General features: G+C 43.7%; 1 protein-coding gene across 1 annotated transcript in view; it reads right to left on the bottom strand.

Moving 5' to 3' along the window:
* esr1 (estrogen receptor 1) overlaps positions 1-19,375 on the bottom strand; it is a 309,880-nt gene that overhangs the window by 181,222 nt on the left and 109,283 nt on the right. The window contains exon 3 of the mRNA XM_072581368.1: positions 13,038-13,154. Within this exon, the coding sequence (XP_072437469.1) occupies positions 13,038-13,154 (117 nt within the window). The remainder of the gene's footprint in view (positions 1-13,037; positions 13,155-19,375) is intronic.

Genomic DNA, 19,375 nt, shown 5'->3' with positions numbered 1-19,375 from the left:
ACTCGTCCATGCCGACCAGATATCCCAACCTAATCTAGTCCCACCTGCCAGCCCCTGACCTATATCTCTCCAAATCCTTCCTATTCATATACCCATCCAAATTCCTTTTAAATATTGCAATTGTACCAACCTCCACCACTTCCTCTGGCAGCTCATTCCATACACGTACCACCCTCTGCATGAAAATGTTGTCCCTTAGGTTTCTTTTATATCTTTCCCGTCTCACCCTAAACCTACGCCCTTGAGTTCTGGACTCCCCGACCCCAGGGAAAAGATTTTGTCCACTTATCCCCTCATGATTTTATAAACCTCTATGAGGTCACCCCTCAGCCTCCGACACTCCAGGGGAAACTGCCCCAGCCTGTTCAGCCTCTCACTAAAACTCAAATCCTCCAACCCTGGCAACATCCTTGTAAATCTTTTCTGAAATCTTTCAAGTTTCACAACATCCTTCCAATAGGAAGGAGATCAGAATTGCACACAATATTCTAAAAGGTGGCTTAACCAATGTCCTATATGGCCACAACATGACCTCCCAAATCCTGTACTGAATGCACTGATCAATAAAAGAAAACATACCAAACACCTTTTTCACTATCCTAACTACTTGCGGCTCTACTTTCAAGGAGCTATGAACCTGTACTCCAAGGTCTCTTTGTTCAGCAACACTCCCTAGGACCTTACCATTAAGTGTATAAGTCCTGCTAAGATTTGCTTTTCCAAAATGCAGCACTTCTCATTTATCTGAATTAAACTCCATCTGCCACTCCTCAGCCCATTGGCCCATCTGGTCCAGATCCTGTTGTAATCTGAGGTAACCCTTTTAGCTGTCCACTACACCTCCAATTTTGGTGTCATCTGCAAACTTACTAACTGTACTTCTTATGCTGATGTCCAAATCATTTATATAAATGACAAGAAGTAGAGGACCAAGCACTGATCCTTGTGGCACTCCACTGGTCACAGGCCTCCAGTCTGAAAAACAACCCTCCACCACAACCCTCTGACTCCTACATTTGAGCCAGTTATGTATCCAAAAGGCTAGTTCTCCCTGTATTCCATGAGATCTAACCTTGCTAATCAGTCTCCCATGGGGAACCTTGTCCAATGCCTTACTGAAGTCCATATAGATCACATCTACTGCTCTGCCCTCATCAATCCTCTCTGTTACTTCTTCAAAAAACTCAGTGAAGTTCATCAGACATGATTTCCCATGCACAAAGCCATGTTGACTATCCTTAATCAGTCCTTGCCTTTCCAAATACATGAAAATCCTGTCCCTCAGGAGTTCCTCCAACAACTTGCCCATTACTGACATCACGCTTACCATTCTGTAATTCCCTGGTGTTTCCTTACCACCTTTCTTAACTAATGATACCACATTAGCTAACCTCCAGTCTTCCAGCACCTCATCTGTGACTTTCGATAATACAAATATCTCAGCAAGGGGGCCAGCAATCACTTACAGAGATTCCCACAGAGTTCTCAGGTACACCTGGGGATTTATTCACCTTTACCCATTTCAAGACATCCAGCACTTCCTCCTCTGTAATATGGATATTTTTCAAGATGTCATCACCTATTTCCCCACATTCTATATCTTCCATATCCTTTTCCACAGTAAATACTGATGCAAAATGCTTGTTTTGTATCTCCCCCATCTCCTGCAGCTCCACACATAAGCTGCTTTGCTGATCTTTGAGGGGCCCTATTCTCTCCCCAGTTACCCTTTTGAGCTTAATGTATTTATAAAAACCCTTTGGATTTTCCATAACTCTATTTGCCAAAGCAATCTCGTGTCCCCTTTTTGCCCTCCTGATTTCCCGCTTAAGTATACTCCTACTGCCTTTATACTCTTCTAAGGAGTCTCTCGATCTATCCTGTCTACACCTGACGTATGCTTCCTTCTCTTTCTTAACCAAAGCAACAATTTCTCTAGTCATCCAGCATTCCCTATATCTACCAGCCTTTCCTTTCACTCTAACAGGAATATACTTTCTCTGAACTCCCGTTATCTCATTTCTGAAGGCTTCCCATTTTCCAGCCGTCCCTTTACCTGCAAACATCTGCCCCCAAACAGCTTTTGAAAGTTCTTGCCTAATACCGTCAAAATTCTTCTACAAACACTCTACAAACAAAAAGCCATTGCCCTAAACACAGCTTCTGTTAACTGGTGAAACCATGACTGACACATTTCTATCAGATATACATGAAAATGATGCAGTTTAATCAGACGGTTATTACCTTTATATGGCGTTTCAGATATCAATCTCAGATTTAAATTTAACAATTAAAAAGTGTTTGTTACAAAAACATCCATCCCATTTTTCCTCCATATGGTAGCTCCTGTACTTCAGCAACTTAAACTTCACATTCAATTGTCAGATAGTTCACTACCTCAGTAATTTTAAGTATTCCTGGCTCCTGGTGAGTTGAATATTTCTGTTGACAGGTTTAAAACTGTTTTGTCTCCTTTACAGCCTCCATCTTATGCCTCTCGCCTATCTCACAATTTAGCCTCCTTTTACCTGAACACCTAACTCTATGTCTTTTCCCCATATCTATACCCCAGCCCCTGTCATAACATGGGTTGTTTTCAGCACAAACAACTCATTCTCACCTACAGATGGGTCCCATGACCTGTTTTTCTTTCTCCATTTTACCATTACCCATCCCTCTGTCTGCCTAACATTCTTTCTCTTCCTTTGGGCTCAGTCTCCACCTATCCACGCTCTCCTTCTAACCCCCAAACCCAACCTCAAGTCCCTGTCTTCAACATATATGCCAACATTTTCCGAGCTACTATCAGTACTGAAGAAGTGTCACTGGACCCGAAACATTAACTTTGCTCTCTCTCTGCAGATGCTGCCAGACCTGCTGAGTTTCTCCAGCAATTTCTGTTTTTGGTCGCCTTCCCATAGTCCTTTCACAGCCTCTCCCTCCCATTACCCCTTGTGCATACCCCCACCCCACTTGTAGCCTCAATGTCTGGGCACTCCTTTTTCAGCCTCCTCCCTATCCCCCCAACACACCCTCTTTTGCAGTTCCCCTGGCAACCCCCTCAATTTGTCTTCCAATTGGTCACTGCTCCTCCAACCACAGGTTGCTTCTCTCCCTACCTTTGCTGCTGATAGGTCCTTAGGCACAGTTGGATGGAGCAACTCCTCCCCAATTTGGTCCTTTCCCCCCAAGGGGGTCAGTCTTCCCATCGGCCCCCATGACTCTATTTTTTTCCTGTTGCTTTGGGGATGACAAGGCAAAGGACCCTGTGCATTTTGAGTCCTGATTCAAAGAAACATCCACTGCGACGGCACATCAGTCACGTGATGGATCTTGTTCAGAGAATCTTGTGGCACTTCATCAGGCTTCTCCAGCAACACACTCCAAGTAACTGACCTCCACCCCCTTTTGGGGTAGAAGGGGCAAGAGAAACAGACGCACGGGAATAACACCTGCAAACACCCTTCCAGGTCGCACACCATCCTGACTTGGAACTGTCGCGCTGTCCCTTCATGGCTGCCCTGGCGAAAATTCGGGAACTCCCTCACTAATAGAACCGTGTTCCTGCGCCATGTAAACTACAGCAGTTCAGAATCGTTCACCTCATCCCGGCCTGTTCAGGAGTGGACACTAAATGTTGGCCTCATCAGCAAACTCCATACCCCCCGTGAATGAACTTTTGTGACGAGAATCAGAAATAGGATTGGTGGGGAGGGGGTGTGCTCATGAAACAATTTCAATATTGAGGTGAAAAATCAAAGGAAGTCGTTCCAATATTTCTCACTTTGAAGAGTGCAGAGGGCTGGGGAGCATCTGCCCCACATACTACACGTGACAGTCTTGGTCAGAATATTTTGTGGCACCATGGGAATTTAATGTCATTCTTTAGGCTCAAGGAAAACAATTGAAGACAAAGCAAGGACCCAATTTTTGAGGAACAATGAGAGCAGCCAGAGCTGTACAGTGTTAGACTAAGAAGATTGCTAAGGGTGTGGTGGGGAATGAGATTGCTGGGACGGGGAGCTAAAGATTTCACCTGCCAAAAAACAAAATCACGGCAAAGGGTGAGTTTCTTTCAATTCATGCCTCAGTCACTGACCTACAGTTTTGAATCCAGCACTGCCTGTCACCTTTTGATCATCTGCCTTAGTCGAATGGGTTCTGTTGAATTTGGGGTGAAGCTACTTAAAGCAGGGGGTCACAGAGAACAAGATATTTTGTCTGGGCTGGGGCCAGAAGGAGAGCTGACCAGGAAAGGAATTGGAATTCCTGAACATGAAAGCTTCCTGTTCTGGCTAAACATGCAACGACTTTGACAGCAACTACAGTAGAGTTAATGATCCAAAATATGTCTCCAATTCATGGTGGTCTTCAAAGAGGAATTCAGAATGCTTTGTTCTTTGTTATAATTGAAAAGGTTTAATGACAAATGGCAGATCCTGAGGTAAGTGGAGCCATGTCTTTGAGAAATACAATTAGGTTAATCATATGTGCAGCTTGTTATAACAAGGCTTGGCTGTATCAGCGATGTGAGAGGTTAAATTTTAACTACAGAACACAACACAACTTTTAAGTATTAGTCCTTATCTACCCAACCCTGTAGCAAGAGGAGGAGGAAACATGAAAAACGAAAATTAGCTGAACGCTCCACACTCCAGGTTGCAACAGGTGTGCCCATACTGCTTCAGTGAACTTCTATTATGCCACATTCTTTTCCTGTGAACGTTCCAATCATTATCCTGCCTTTATGTTGTGCACATTCGAATGTACATTTCAAACACTTTATTCAGCATTGTCTTTGTTCTGAAAATGTGGTTGAGACTTTGTTATTTATGCAAGAATTTCATGGTAATGTTTCAGTGCCAGTCCCATACAATACAGGGTTTGTTGAATTTAACTATAGAACATACTTCATGACACCTGCCTTTACAGTGCTTATAGCTCAATGGGTAGCCCCCACTAGCTCTTAGTCTGAAGGCTGTGGGTTCAAATCGTGCTCCACAGTCTGGATCAGAAAAATCAACACTGCTACTCCAATGCAGTGTCTCATGAGTGTTGTATAGTTACACTCTCCAGATTCTGATGTTGTTTGAGGGAGGAATATTAGTCAAGATGAAACTCCCTGCTTATCATGGATTACTTATATCTACTAAGAGTCACAGGGATGTACAGCACAGAAATAGACTCTTTGGTTCAACTCGTCCATGCCAACTAATGTGCTAAACTATTTTAGTTCCATTTGCCTGCACTTGGCCCCTACCCCTCTAAACCCTTCCTATTCATATGCCCATCCAGATGCCTTTTAAATGCTCTAATTGTACCAGTCTCCACCACTTCCTCTGGCAGCTCATTCCATAAACACACCATCCTCTGTTGCCCCTTCGGTCCCTTTTAAACCTTTCCCTCTCACCCTAAACCTATGCTGTCTGGTTCTGAACTGCCCTACTCCGGGAAAAGGACTTTGGCAATCCACCTTACTAATGAGCTGAAAATATGTTGCTGGAAAAGCGCAGCAGGTCAGGCAGCATCCAAGGAACAGGGGAATCGACGTTTCGGGCATAAGCCCTTCTTCCTGAAGAAGGGCTTATGCCCGAAACGTCGATTCTCCTGCTCCTTGGATGCTGCCTGACCTGCTGCGCTTTTCCAGCAACACATTTTCAGCTCTGATCTCCAGCATCTGCAGTCCTCACTTTCTCCATCTTACTAAAGAGGCCGGTAGGGTATAAGTTTAATATTTGTCCAAAAGGCATTAGCATCAGCAGTGCAACCCTCCCCTCAGTATTCTACCACAGTATAAAGCATACATGTCACATATTCAGTGGCACTTAAACAACTGATCGAGGGTTGAGAGCCTTATAAAGTAACAAATATTGTTGACTGTCTTAAGATTTTACACACTGAAAACGTGTCTCTCTCCTAAACTCTAGGCACACTTTCTGTCTGATTTGGCTTGACATTTGGTGTGAATTGTTCCAGCATGAATGTTCGAGCAGACAATCTCTTGTTATCTCATTTCCATTCCATCACTCACTGTAACTTCATTGTTTTAGCCTTTCAATTCTTTCCCTTTTCACTCATTCCTTACTTTCCCCCTCAGCCCGTCTCCGACTCGCAACACAGATTTAACTGCGAGCTGTTTTTGAACTCGGCTTTCCCAGCTCAATGAATGAGTGCCAAAACTGCGGCTGGATTGAGATCCCGAACTCCTGCCCCTTGATCCCAGTGAGAAGGATGTGACAGACGTTGTGAAGAAGGAGGTGTGCAAAATATTGGATGGGACAAACATAGTGACGGAGGAGAGGTTAAGGTGTATTGGATCAACTGGATCAACTTGGGAACAGTGGATCACTTGGGAGCATTCAATTTCCTAAGTTGGGTATCCTGCCATCCGAGTGTATTCAGTCTCCTGTAGCTAATAGATCTGTGTGTATTGTCTGGGGTTATTAGAAGATCCAGGATATTAATCACAAAAAAAGAACATATCAGGAAGAAGAACTAGTTCATACAGGGGTACTGGCCATGGGGACTATTGGATCACCTGGGTCTATTAGATCACTTGATTATATTAGATTACTCATTTCCATCAGATTATCTGAGTGAGTGTGATAACCCCTTTAAGGTCCACGGGGAATCACTAATTAATCTTCCTCTGGAGCTTATTGAGCATAAGTTCTGTTGGTAACAGGCAGCGGCTTGTCCAGCTAGGACTCATCACCTGAGCCCTTTGTAACGCAGACCTAGAAATGTCTGTCCCAGGCTGGGTCTAGCCTATTTACACCACGAGTAGTGGCTCGATTTAAATGGTATTCCGTTCCAGAGTTCTCAGTGCAGTATGTTATCTGAAGTTATTAGATTACTTCAGGGTACTGGATTGATTGTGTCTATTAGGTTGTCCATATGTAGTCATTAGCCCTGATTGGATACGATTCGAGTGATCACCTGATAATATTTTATCAAATTAAGTCATTGGATCACCTCAGTGTATTAGATCCAGAGTGTGGTGCTGGAAAAGCATAGCAGGTCAGGCAGCATCTGAGGAGCAGGAAAATTGACGTTTTGGGCAAAAGCCCTTCACCAGGATGAAGGGCTGTGCTTTTCCAGTATCACACTCTTGACTCTAATCTCCAGCATCTGCGGTCCTCACTTCTGCCTCAGTGTATTGGATCTCCAATGATCACTATATCACCTGTGTGTAAAGGCCTGAGTGTGTAAAGGCCTGCCAGTGTCAAGGCCTGCGTGTGTCAAGGCCTATGTGTAAAGGCCTGAGTGTGTAAAGACCGGTGTGTAAAGGCCTGGGAGGCTCTGTGGAAAGGTTAGAAGAGACTGGTTTGAGGAATGATGGGTTTAGGTTACATGGTTAGATTGGAGCAATTGCATTGTCTCTGTCTACATGGGTCATCTACGAACATAGCGTTATCTGGAGGAATTAGAGCACGAGGGGTATTGATTGGCCAATTGTATTAGATCACTGTTAGATATTGGATCACTTGAGGCTATCATATTACCTTTAGACAAGTCAACTGAATGCATTGGGTCACCAATAGTAATAGATCAACTGAGGATATTGGATCAACTTAGACTGGTTAGAGCAGCAAAGAAGGTAATTTGCCCTATTGAGTCAGTTCTGGATCTTAGCAAAAGCCATCCAGTTAGTTCTATTCCTTGTAGCCCTGCAAAGTTATTTTAATTTTGAATGCTTATCTAATTTCATTTTGAAACTCACAATTATGTCTTACTCTGCCACCCTTTCAGGGTGTAAATTCTAGATCATAATTGGCTGCATAAGACATTTTTCATCATGATGGGTGTGTTCTTTAAATCTTAATTCATTGGGATGAATCTCTTTTGACTCATGATTTTAAACATCACTTCCAAAATCTATTCTCAAACCTCTCTTCTTTTATGGTGAAGAATGCAACTGCTCCACTCTATCCATGTAACCTAAGTCTATCGATCCTGAAATCAGTCTCTTCAAACTTTTCCACACGGCATCTCAGGCCTTTACACACAGGTCTTTACAAACCCAGGCCTTTACAAACCCAGGCCTTTACATACACAGGCCTTTACAACAGGCTTTTACACTCAGGCCTTTACACACAGGCCCTTACACACTCAAGCCTTTACACAGTCCTTTACACGCTCAGGCATTTACACACACAGGCTTTACACACAGTCCTTTACACACTCAGGCCTTTACAAAGGTCTTGTGGCACAATGGGTAGCATCTCTGCCTTTGATCCAGACCTTCTGGGTTTGAGGCACATTCCATGACTTGATAGTCATAGAATGTGCTTCAAAATGTGGTTAAACCAACATGTGAATCCTACAATTTCAGTTTATGTAATCTGTCCTCATAATTTAATATTATTATGAAGGATAGGTTAGTAAATTTGCGGATGACTCAGGTCGGTAATGCTGTAGATAGTGCAAAAGGATGTTGCAGGTTACAGAGGGACAGAGATAAGCTGCGGAGCTGGGCTGACAGGTGGCAATTGGAGTTTAATGCAGAAAAGTGTGAGGTGATTCACTTTGGAAGGAGCAACAGGAATAAAGAGTGCTGGACTAATGGTACGATTCTTGATAGTGTAGATGAGCAGAGAGATCTCAGTGTCCGTACACATACATCCCTACAAGTTGCCACCCAGGTTGATGGGGTTATTAAAAAGGCATACGGTACGTTAGTTTTTATTGGTAGAGGGATTGGGTTTCACAGCCACAAGTTTGTGCAGCAGCTCTGACAGTTGGTACAAAACTCTGATGCGGCCGCACTTTGCATATTACGTACAGTTTTGGTCACTGCATTATAAGAAGGATGTGAAAGCTTTGGAAAGGATTCAGAGGAGATTTACTAGGATGTTGCCTGGTATGGAGGGAAGGTCTTATGAGGAAAGGCTGAGGGACTTGAGGCTGTTTTCATTAGAGAGAAGAAGATTGAGAGGTGACTTAAGATAACCAGGGGGTTAAATGGGGTCGACAGTGAGAGCCTTTTTCCTCGGATGGTGATGGCTTGCACAAGGGGACATAGCTTTAAATTGAGGGGTGATAGATGTAGGACAGATGTCAGAGGTAGTTTCTTTACTCAGAGAGTAGTAGAGGCGTGGAGCGAACAGCCTGCAACAATAGTAGACTTGCCAACTTTAAGGGCATTTAAATGGTCATTGGATAGACATATGGATGAAAATGGAATAGTGTAGGTTAGATGGGCTTTAGATTGGATTGGTCCAACATCAAGGGCCGAAGGGCCTGTACTGCGCTGTAATGTTCTATGTTCTATAATATTTACCAGATACCACTTCAGTAAGTCCGTGATGCCTTTCCTTTAAGACAAATAGGTTCATCCTAAGGTGTCGTGCTGAGAATTGCACAGAGTATTTGACATATCGGCCAACCAGGAATTTGCATAACTGAAGTATAACTCCTACTCCCTTGTATTCCACACCTCTGGATACAAAGTCCAACATTGCCTCAGATCTCTCCTGTACAAGCTCCTGTAGGTGAGCTGTGTACTTGAGCCCACAAGTGCCTTATGAACTTCCCTGTTTCTCGACTTGTTTCATTTAGAAAACATCTCATTTTTCCTTGTCAGCAGCAAAGTGCTGACCTCATATTTGCATCAATCGAAATCCTTCCATCCGTTCCTATGATCTGTCAATACCTCTCTGCAATTCTGTGCTTCTATACACAATGCTTACAAAGCACCCATGCATGTGCTACCAATAAACTTTCTGACACACCATCTAAGTCATTCATAAATAGTGCAACACTCACAGTGCTGTTTGCAGGATGCTGCTAGTTGCATTCTGCCAATTAAAATGTCTGCCCATTTCCCAGACTTTGTCTCTCCCGCTCTCTCAGCCAATCCTAACCAGGCTGGTGAATTCATTTCAATTTCATAAGCTTCAACTTCTGGGTAACAGTCTCACACGATAAGCTTTATAGAATGCCTTCCAGAAGCCCATAGCAATAACATTAATGGATGAGCCCCATTTCATTATTGTTGTCACCTTTTCGAAACATTCCATAATTTTGTCAGACATGCTGTGCTCTTCCAGCACCACTAATCCAGAATCTGGTTTCCAGCATCTGCAGCCATTGTTTTTACCTCGTTGATTTTAACCCTACTGTGAATCCTCTTGAAAGGATGCCTGCCTTGAAGAAGTTTTCCTCCTCTCTCTACAAGAATCTCCCCTCTCCCACTGCAACTCCCAGGTCATTTCCTCTGCCCTGAAGCTCTTCAACCATGTCCTGAAACAAAGTCGCTACCACAGCCACATTTGCTTCCCTCACCACCAGACGCCTGGAGGAAGAACGCCTCATCTTCCACCTCGGAACACTTCAACTCCAGGGCGTCAATGTGGACTTCAACAGTTTCCTCATTTCCCTTTCCCCCACCTCACCCTAGTTCCAAACTTCCAGCTCAGCAATGTCCCCATGACTTGTCCTACCTACTTATCTTCTTTTCCACCTATCCACTCCACCCTCCTCCCTGACCTTCATCCCCTCCCCCACTCACCTATTGTACTCTATACTACTTTCTCCCCACCCCCACCCTCCTCTCACTTATCTCTCCACCCTTCAGGCTCTCAGCCTTTATTCCTGATGAAGGGCTTTTGCCCGAAATGTTGACTTTACTGCTCCTCGGATGTTGCCTGAACTACTGTGCTTTTCCAGCACCACTCTAATCCAGAATCTGGTTTCCAGCATCTGCAGTCATTGTTTTTACCTACTATCATTTATCCATTACTGGTTCACTCTCATCTGCAAATTGTCAAGGTGTTTAATTTCCCTCTTCAATTGGGGCATGAGACTGTCTCAGCACATTATGTCACCTAGCATTATGCCCTCTTGGAAAATCAACACCCTGGATCAATAAAGTGCATAGAAACAATTTGTGTGTCAGATCTCCTAAATTGAATAGATCACTTTGATAGTACTGGATTACATGGAGGAATTTGATGCCTTTGTATTAGATCACGTCGGCAGAATTAGATCAGTTGTGAGTGACAGATCACCTGAAGTTTTCAGTCACATGAGAGTATTGGATGATCAGAGTTCAATATATTGAATAGTCTAGGCATTGTGGATAGCCTGCATGAATTAGAACTGGTTACAATGGCTAATCTCATGATTCCGAATTACATAGATGCACTGATCTTAGAATATTCAAATATTTGGAGACAGTATCAAGTTACCAAGTCGAAAGTATTACATATAACAGGGGTGTTTGTTCACCGGTGGGTGAACCGAGGTTTACCTAGGTGCATTGGCTTGCATAATTGGATTAGATCACCTCGGAATATTGGATTACTGGGGTTGTTAAATCACCTTGATGTGTAAGCACTGATTGTATTGTATCACCGGGCACCTGTCGATATTGGATCAAGTCTATGACATCACTTGAGCCTATTAGATCACTGGAGCATTGGATGATGCATATACCATATTGCCAGGAAGTATGGATCACATGAAAGCATTAGATAACCACATCAGAAGGATTATATCACCATGATGGATTACATCATTTAGACATGTTTGTATTGGATTACATGGGGACTTGGGATTATACTGAGGCACTGGACCACCTAGGCTAATTGAATGCTTTGGATTATCTGCATTAATTGATCCCTGGAAACTATTGGATTACCTGCATATATCAGATGACCTGGGGATATGAGATGGGTTGGTGTACCCAATCACCTAGGCTATGTGCTGAACTGGGATATTACTTATTTCATTCAACTCGATCATGAGAAATATTAAATCACTGGGAATATTTGATGGCCCAGGAGTAATAGATCCCCCAAATCTAATAAATTACCTGAGCAATATTAGGCAACCAAGTGGATTACATTGCCTGGAGATCACCAAAAGCCTAAGTGCTATTGATTATCTGGACCTGTTAGATCACCGAAGAGTATCAGATCATCTGGAACTCATCGATCATCCAGGGTATTGGATCGCTTGGAATTTAGAACACACAGGATGGTAGCTTTGGATCACCGAGAGAGACTGGATCGCCTAATAATATTGAATTAACAGGTGGCACAGTGGCTCAGTGGTTAACACTGCTGCCCCACAGTGCTAGGGACCCAGGTTTTAATTTACCCTCAGATGATAGTCAGTGTGGAGTTTGCATGTTCCCCTTGTGTTTATGTGGGTTTCCTCTGGGTACTTTGATTTCATCCCACAGTCCAAAGGATGTACAGGTAGGTGGATTAGCCATGCTAATTTGCCCATAGTGTTCAGGGATGTGCAGGCTCGATGGATTAGCCATGGAAAATGCAGGGTTATGGAGATGGGTCTGGGTTGGATGCTTTTTGGAGGGTCAGTGTGGGCTGAATGGCTTACTGTCATGCTGTACTGATTCTATCATTTTGGCTGGCTCAGTGGTTAGCACTGTTGCCTCACAGTGCCAGGGACCCAGGTTCGATTCCAGCCTCAGGCGACTGTCTGTGTGGAGTTTGCACATTCTCCCTGTGTCTGCATGAGATTCCTCCGGGTGCTCTGGTTTCCTCCCACCATCCAAAGATGTACAGGTTAGGTGGATTGGCCATGCTAAATTGCCCCATAGTGTCCAGGGATGTGAGGCTAGGTGGATCGCCATGGGAAATGCAGGGGTGGGAATAAGGTGGAGTGGATCTGGGTGGGATGCCCTTTGAAGGATTGGTATGGACCCGATGGGCCAAGTGGCCTGCTTCCACACTGTCGGGGTATTAGATCAATTGGGTATCAGATGATCTGGTGATACCTGATGAGCTGGGTGGGTTATCTCAGTTCGGAGTTTTAGATCACTTGACATTGGGTGGCAATTCCCAAATTGATCAATGATATGAGCCATGTGCTGGCAGATAGGTCGAGACTAATTGGTTAGCATGGATGAGTGGGACCGAAGGGTCTATTTCCATGCTGTTAGACTCTATGACTCTAACAGGAGCAAGAAGAGTTGTCTGCATCGCATCTTCTGTCGAAACGGTCAATAAAAAGTATATTTCTGCAAACACAGAAAGCATGAGAACCAGAAGTCAAATATTACATACCACCTTTCATCATGCCCACTTCATAGCATTTACGCAGTCTGCAGGCTTGGCAGCTCTTCCTGCGGTTTTTATCGATGGTACATTGGTTTGTGGCAGGGCACATGTAGTCATTGTGTCCTGGAAAGAAAAGAGAGATCCCAGATAAATTTCGACCACAGCATACAATCTTCCTATCTCAACAACAAGGTGCGTTTATTATCGTGCCTTTAATGCAGCAAACCATCTGAAGCCACTTTACAGGAGCATTTTCAAACAAAGTGGATGCCGTAAAGGGACTCTAAGGTGGGTGACTAAACACTTGGTCAAAAACCAAAGTTTTAACAGGCATCGTGAAAGGAGGAGAGGCTTAATGGTTTAAGGATGGAATTTCAAAGGTTAGGCTTAGATTTTTGAAGTGGACAGGCAGGAGGCTGGAAGAACACAGCAAGCCAGGCAGCACCAGAGTGGCATGGTGGCTCAGTGGCTAGCACTGCTACCTTACAGTGCCAGAGATCCCAGGTTCGATTCCAGCCTGGGGTGACTGTGTGGAGTTAGCACATTCTCCCCATGTCTGCATGTATTTCTTCCGGGTGCTCTGGTTTCCTCCCACAGTCCAAAGATGTGTGGGCCAGTTGAATTGGCAGTGATAAATTGCCCCATAGTGTTCAGGGATGTGTAGGTTAAGTGCATTAGTCAGGGATGAAAAGTAGGGGTGTGGGTGGGTTACTCTTCAGAGGGTTGGTGTGGACTTGTTGGACTAAAGGGCCTGTTTCGACACTGGAGGGATTCTATGTATCAAGAGATGGAGAAGTTAACATTTCAGGTATAACCCTTCTCCACCTTTTGATGCTGCCTGGCTTGCTGTGTTCTCCCAGCCTCCTGACTGTCCATGCACCTGCAGTATTTTTATTTCTAACTTACATTTTTGAAGACATCGCTGGAGCAATCGTGTAGCACAAGAGGCCAGGATTGGATGCGGGTGGAGGTGGGGGTGGGAGCAAGGATGGTTGTAGGATTTGGGGAGTGTATGTAAATAGGAATAGACTTACTGACAGAGGGATTTGGAAATAATGGTTAGAACTCTAAACTCTTTTTACTTTAATTGCTAGACCATGAATGAATGTATATCAAACACAGAGGTGATGGATGAACTTGCTGCAATTTAAGATGCTACACCACTGTGACTGTGGTTAAACCACATTACTCCACAAGTCACACCATGACAATGTATGTTTGGATTAGATTGGCAAAATGGCCAATTGTTGTCCTGATGAATTGCCATCCAGCTTTCACCAGGTTCCTGTAATAAACTTAAAAATAATCAGTTTATTATAAAACAAAACTCATTTCTTAAAAACAAGTGACTTAACTGGTTAACATACAAACCACAGGCTAGAATGAGAATTGTGTGCCCTTTTAATCCCAAGCAGACATACTCACACAACACAAAAGACAACAAAGACTTTGCAGAGACAATATTTTTCAAAGGGCAAAGAAATGTCCCTATTTGTCAATGGCCTGAGAAACTAAGAATTGAATCGATGAATTTTCTTAGTCCATTAGATTTCTCGAAGAAATGATTAACGACATCCATAGACCAATGGGAGATTTTCCAAACCAGCATTAGTTCGGAAGGTAATCAAGTTTGTTCCAACTCTTTGGAAACTGGTCAAAGTTCAGTTTCTCAGGTTTTACAAGTTAGTCAGTTTATTGAGTTGTGGAAACTTCTTTTTCTCAGGTTCTCTAGTACTTTAACCACAAGGGAGAGAAAGACTTGCCTTACAGCCTTGGGGGTTTACTTTCTAATGACTCACTGTGAAACAGAAACCAAGTGCAGAATACGCTGCTAGGCAACAATCACCACATGGCCACATAGTCTCTTCCAAGGCCAGGTTTTCCAGCAATTAAGGGCAATTAACCCCATCTCTTAACTCCCTAAGAGCTTTGCTTGGCTCGTTTCCAAAATCTCTTGATTTTCTGCAATCAGTAAGTGGATCGCTGCCCACATTAATCTGTTAATTAATCTTAATTATTGTTTATAGCCCTGATTTGGAAGGATTTGCACGGATGCAGTATCCCTTTTCAACAAATTTCAACTTTACACCAGTGTGCTGAGCTCTGCATTAGGCTTATTGGTCGAGGAACTCCTTGCTTACAGATGCTGGAACACCACATGACATTCCTGAACAGAAAGCAGAGTGTAGTGCTCCCATGATTCCATAACATGAGCCATTTGCAGGTCAAAGCTCCATGTCAGCTGCACAAACTCATGAAAACCCAACCTGGTCCCAGAAAAATAAGCCAACCTAGCCCTGACCAAGAAAAATGGAGATGCTCAAGTTTCCTTTTGGGGTCCAAGGGACTGAGGTCAATACAGGCATCTCCAGAGGCTACACCTATGGCCTGGCTGCAACTGCTAGGGGCATCAGGTCAAAGAAGCCATAGCAAGCAAGCACTTCTGAGAATGTGATGAAATTAGTCAATAATTATCCGTAAGGAGTTGGGAGCTAATTGTTATGCCACTGTAGATCCAGGGTGTCACATACAATACTGCACTGCAGTCAGACACTAAACAGCCTCAGTGCACAGCAGATGGTGAGGGCTGTGTGGTGGATATATGCAGAAAAGCTTTGCCATTTGTATCTGAACATGTGATTAATTTTCACAGCCGGGAGCACAATTTGTTATAGTGTTAGCATATCGCAAATTGACAGCTTTTGCTGATATTCGCAGTTGGAGCCCAGAGTGAGATAGAGGAAGAGACAGAGGGGCTGTGGTAACATCCAGTTATTTTTACAATTGGCAAGGCAGTGCCAGCTGCTGATCTGGCTTCAGAAGGCTTTTTATTTACACAGTTACAGCTTCCTGAAGGAGATTCCATTCTTTCTACACAGCTCTGTGATGTGCCAGAGGTGCCCCGGGTCCTACTGGGAGGGTGCAAATATCTGCAATACCCCTGTTCCCCTGTGCCCCTTCCATCTGCTGCTGGTGTGGATGGCCTTTTTCAGAAAATAGGCAGGACCCAACCTTCTATGGACTGTCCATTTCCCCCCCAGCGAGAAAATAGGCAATTCTCCAATGAGAAACCTTACTTTGTTAACTACAGGCTGGATTTAGAGTCATAGAGATTTACAGCACAGGAACAGACCCTTCGGTCCAACTCGTCCATGCCAACCAGATGTCCTTACGAGCATAAGACTGTAAGATATAGGAGCAAAAATTAGGCCAATCAGCGCATCGGGTCTGCTCCGCCATTCAATCATGGCCGATAGGTCTTTTCAACTCCATTCTCTTGCTTTCTCCCCGTAACCTTTGATTCCCTTGTCAAGAAACTATCTATCTCTGTTTTCAATATACTCAATGACCTGGCCTCCACAGCTTCGGTGGCAATTAACTCCACAGAATCACCACTCTAAATTAATGTCCTAAATTACTCTAGTCCCATTTGCCAGCGTTTGTTCCATATCCCTCTATACCCTTCCTATTCATATACCCATCCAGATGCCTTTTAAATGCTGTAATTGTACCAGCCTCCACCACTTCCTCTATTCATATTCCATATACCATTCCATATACACACCACCCTCTGTGTGAAAACTTGCTCCTTAGGTCCCTTTTAAATTTTTCCCCTCTCACCCTAAAACTATGCCCTCAAGTTTTGGACTCCCCTACCCTGGGGAAAAAAAACCTTAGCTATTCACTCTATCCATGCCCCTCATGATTTTATAAGCTTCTATAAAGTCCTCTAACTCTGACAGAATGCTTGTAAATCTTTTCTGAACCCTTTCAAGTTTCACAACTTCCTTCCTATAGCAAGGAGACCAGAACTAAAGTGGCCTAACCAATATCCTATGCAGCCGCAACATGACCTCCTGTACTCAATGCACTGGCCAATAAAGGAAAGCATACCAAACACCTTCCTCACTATCTTGTCCATCTGTAACTCCACTTTCATGGAACTATGAACCTGCACTCCAAGGTCTCTTGGGTATTTACAGTAGGCTTGTCAAACATATAGCAGAGACAAAGAGAGAGAGAGAGAGAGAGAGACAGAGATTGGGCAAGGAAGTGAGAGAGTGTGTGAGGATGTCAGAGAATGTGTGTGCGAGTGAGGAATTGCGAGAGTGGGCAAGGGAGAGTGGATAAGTGCCTGTAAGAAAGAGAATGTGCATGCATAAGAGACTATGTGGGTATGAGGGAATGTGAGGATATGTGGGAGAGAGAGAGAGAGAGAGACACACACTGTGTGGGAGGAAGTGAGAAACATTGAGTAAGTATGTTTATGCACATATGTCTGTATGTCTATGTGTTACTGTGTGTGTCTGTGTTACTGCACGTGTGTTACTGTCTGTGTGTGTACACGCGCACATCTATGTATGTGTCTGTGTATGTATGTGTGAATGCGTGGGTGTTTGTGAGTGTATGTACATATGTATATGTGTGCATGTCTGTGTGTGTGCGTGCACGTATCTGTGTGTGTGTGTCTCTGTGTCTGTGGGTGTGTCTGTGTATTACCATATGCACATGTGTGTGTCAGTGTGTGTGTGTCAGTGCGTGTGTGTGCACATGAAAGGTGGAGTGAGAGTGAATTCTATGACTGATTGAGGTAGACACATGCCCGTCATTCCCCTCCTCCTCCACCTCAAAAAGCAATCCACAAAAGAGGCTGGGAAAAGAAAAAACAGGAATACCCAGTCTGGTAGGCAACACATATCCAATCCAACTTTCAAATTCATCTTGGTCACATCAGAATGTGAGCCACCAGAGGCAACAGCAAGGTCAGAGTTCATTCACAGAAGGTAGCTAATCCCCACTCCCTCCTCTGGCAAGGCAGGGTTTATAATCAAGATAGGATAATAAATGTTTTAATAGTTAGCTCTGCTGCTTGGCACTTTTGATATTTTTTCAAAATGTTAGCCATTCCCTTAAATTTTCAATTAATGAGTATGGATCTTTTCAACTCATGTTTACTGCTGTGTTAAACTCTACCTTTCTGAAATTTGTTCTCCAGTCACATCCACTCCCCCCCCCCCCCCCACCCACCACCCGTCCCCGGCAGCGTCCCCCCCACCAACCCATATTGCTCCACATCATCTCCAAGGTGAAAGACACTGTGGTTTCCCCTGGAGAAAAGCTGGACAATCCTGATTGAGTGTGATTCCAATGCTAGCAGGGGAGTATCCCTTGGGACTGGGTTACGCAGGTTTATGACTGGGTTTGGGAAGCAGCAGTAGCTCATCCAGAAATGGTTTCTGTGTCCTTATCACCTTATAACATAATAATTATGAATAGTTTAACTAGGGCCCACCCTGCCTCCAGTGAAAGCATTGGACACCTCAAACAAAACTTGGTTGGAAATGCAACGGATGGGAGGGTGGGCTTTGAGAAGATTTGTAGCTCAGGTTGAGGTTCTGGATGTAAGATTGCTCGCTGAGCTGGAAGGTTTGCTTTTAGACGTTTCATCACCATACCAGGTAACATCATCAGTGAGCCTCCTGATGAAGCACTGGTGGTATGGCCTGCTTTCTATTTATGCGTTTGGGTTTCCTTGAGTTGGTGACGTCATTTCCTGTGGCGACGTCATATCCGGTGGTGACATAATTTCCTGTTCGTTTTCTCATGGGGGTTGGTAAATGGGATCCAAGTCAATGTGTTTGTTGATAATGGGAGGGCCTTATCTATTTGTCCCATTAATGTCCAGTTCAATTCAGATAAATGTTAAGGAGACAGAGATTAGGCCCTTATGTAATGTGCTGCTTATATCTTAAAGTACTTTGCTGAGATCCAGTAACAACATTATATAGAGATGATTGAGGTATTGGTTAAGATATTATAAATATTACTGTACAAAGATGAAATTAGAACTGAGAGGTTATAAATGGGGAAAGACTGAACCAGTTCGGGGCTTTTTCTCTTGCAAAGAAAATGTTGAGAGGTGACCTCCCAGATATCTTTGCAATTATGAAGAGTTTTGATGGTGTGGATAGAAAGAAAATCTTTCCACTTGTGTGGTCTCCAAAATCAGATAAATATAAGATAGTTACTGATCAATACGATAAGGGATACAGGCGAAACCTCTACTTACAGTGGTGCAAATCTGGAATTTATTACCAAATAAGAGGAGCAGTTGAGGCAAAGAGGATAGATGCATTTAAGGGGAAACTACACAAGTATAGGGGAGAAAGGAATAAGTGGTTCCACTGATAGGCTGAGATAAAACAGGGGGAGGAGAGCAAGAGCCAGGTGACCTGAATGGCTAGTTTCTGTACCGCTCAGTACAATCTTACTGCTCGGATGTTGTTCGTTATCATGAACAGCTAAAGGAATTCTTCTCTCTCAGGGACAGGATGCTTTCTTGA

This window comes from Chiloscyllium punctatum, chromosome 11 (genome assembly GCF_047496795.1).
Source record: "Chiloscyllium punctatum isolate Juve2018m chromosome 11, sChiPun1.3, whole genome shotgun sequence".
Taxonomy (NCBI): domain Eukaryota; kingdom Metazoa; phylum Chordata; class Chondrichthyes; order Orectolobiformes; family Hemiscylliidae; genus Chiloscyllium; species Chiloscyllium punctatum.
Note: the sequence above shows the minus strand (reverse complement) of the source record. Positions and strands in the feature narration are given on the sequence as shown.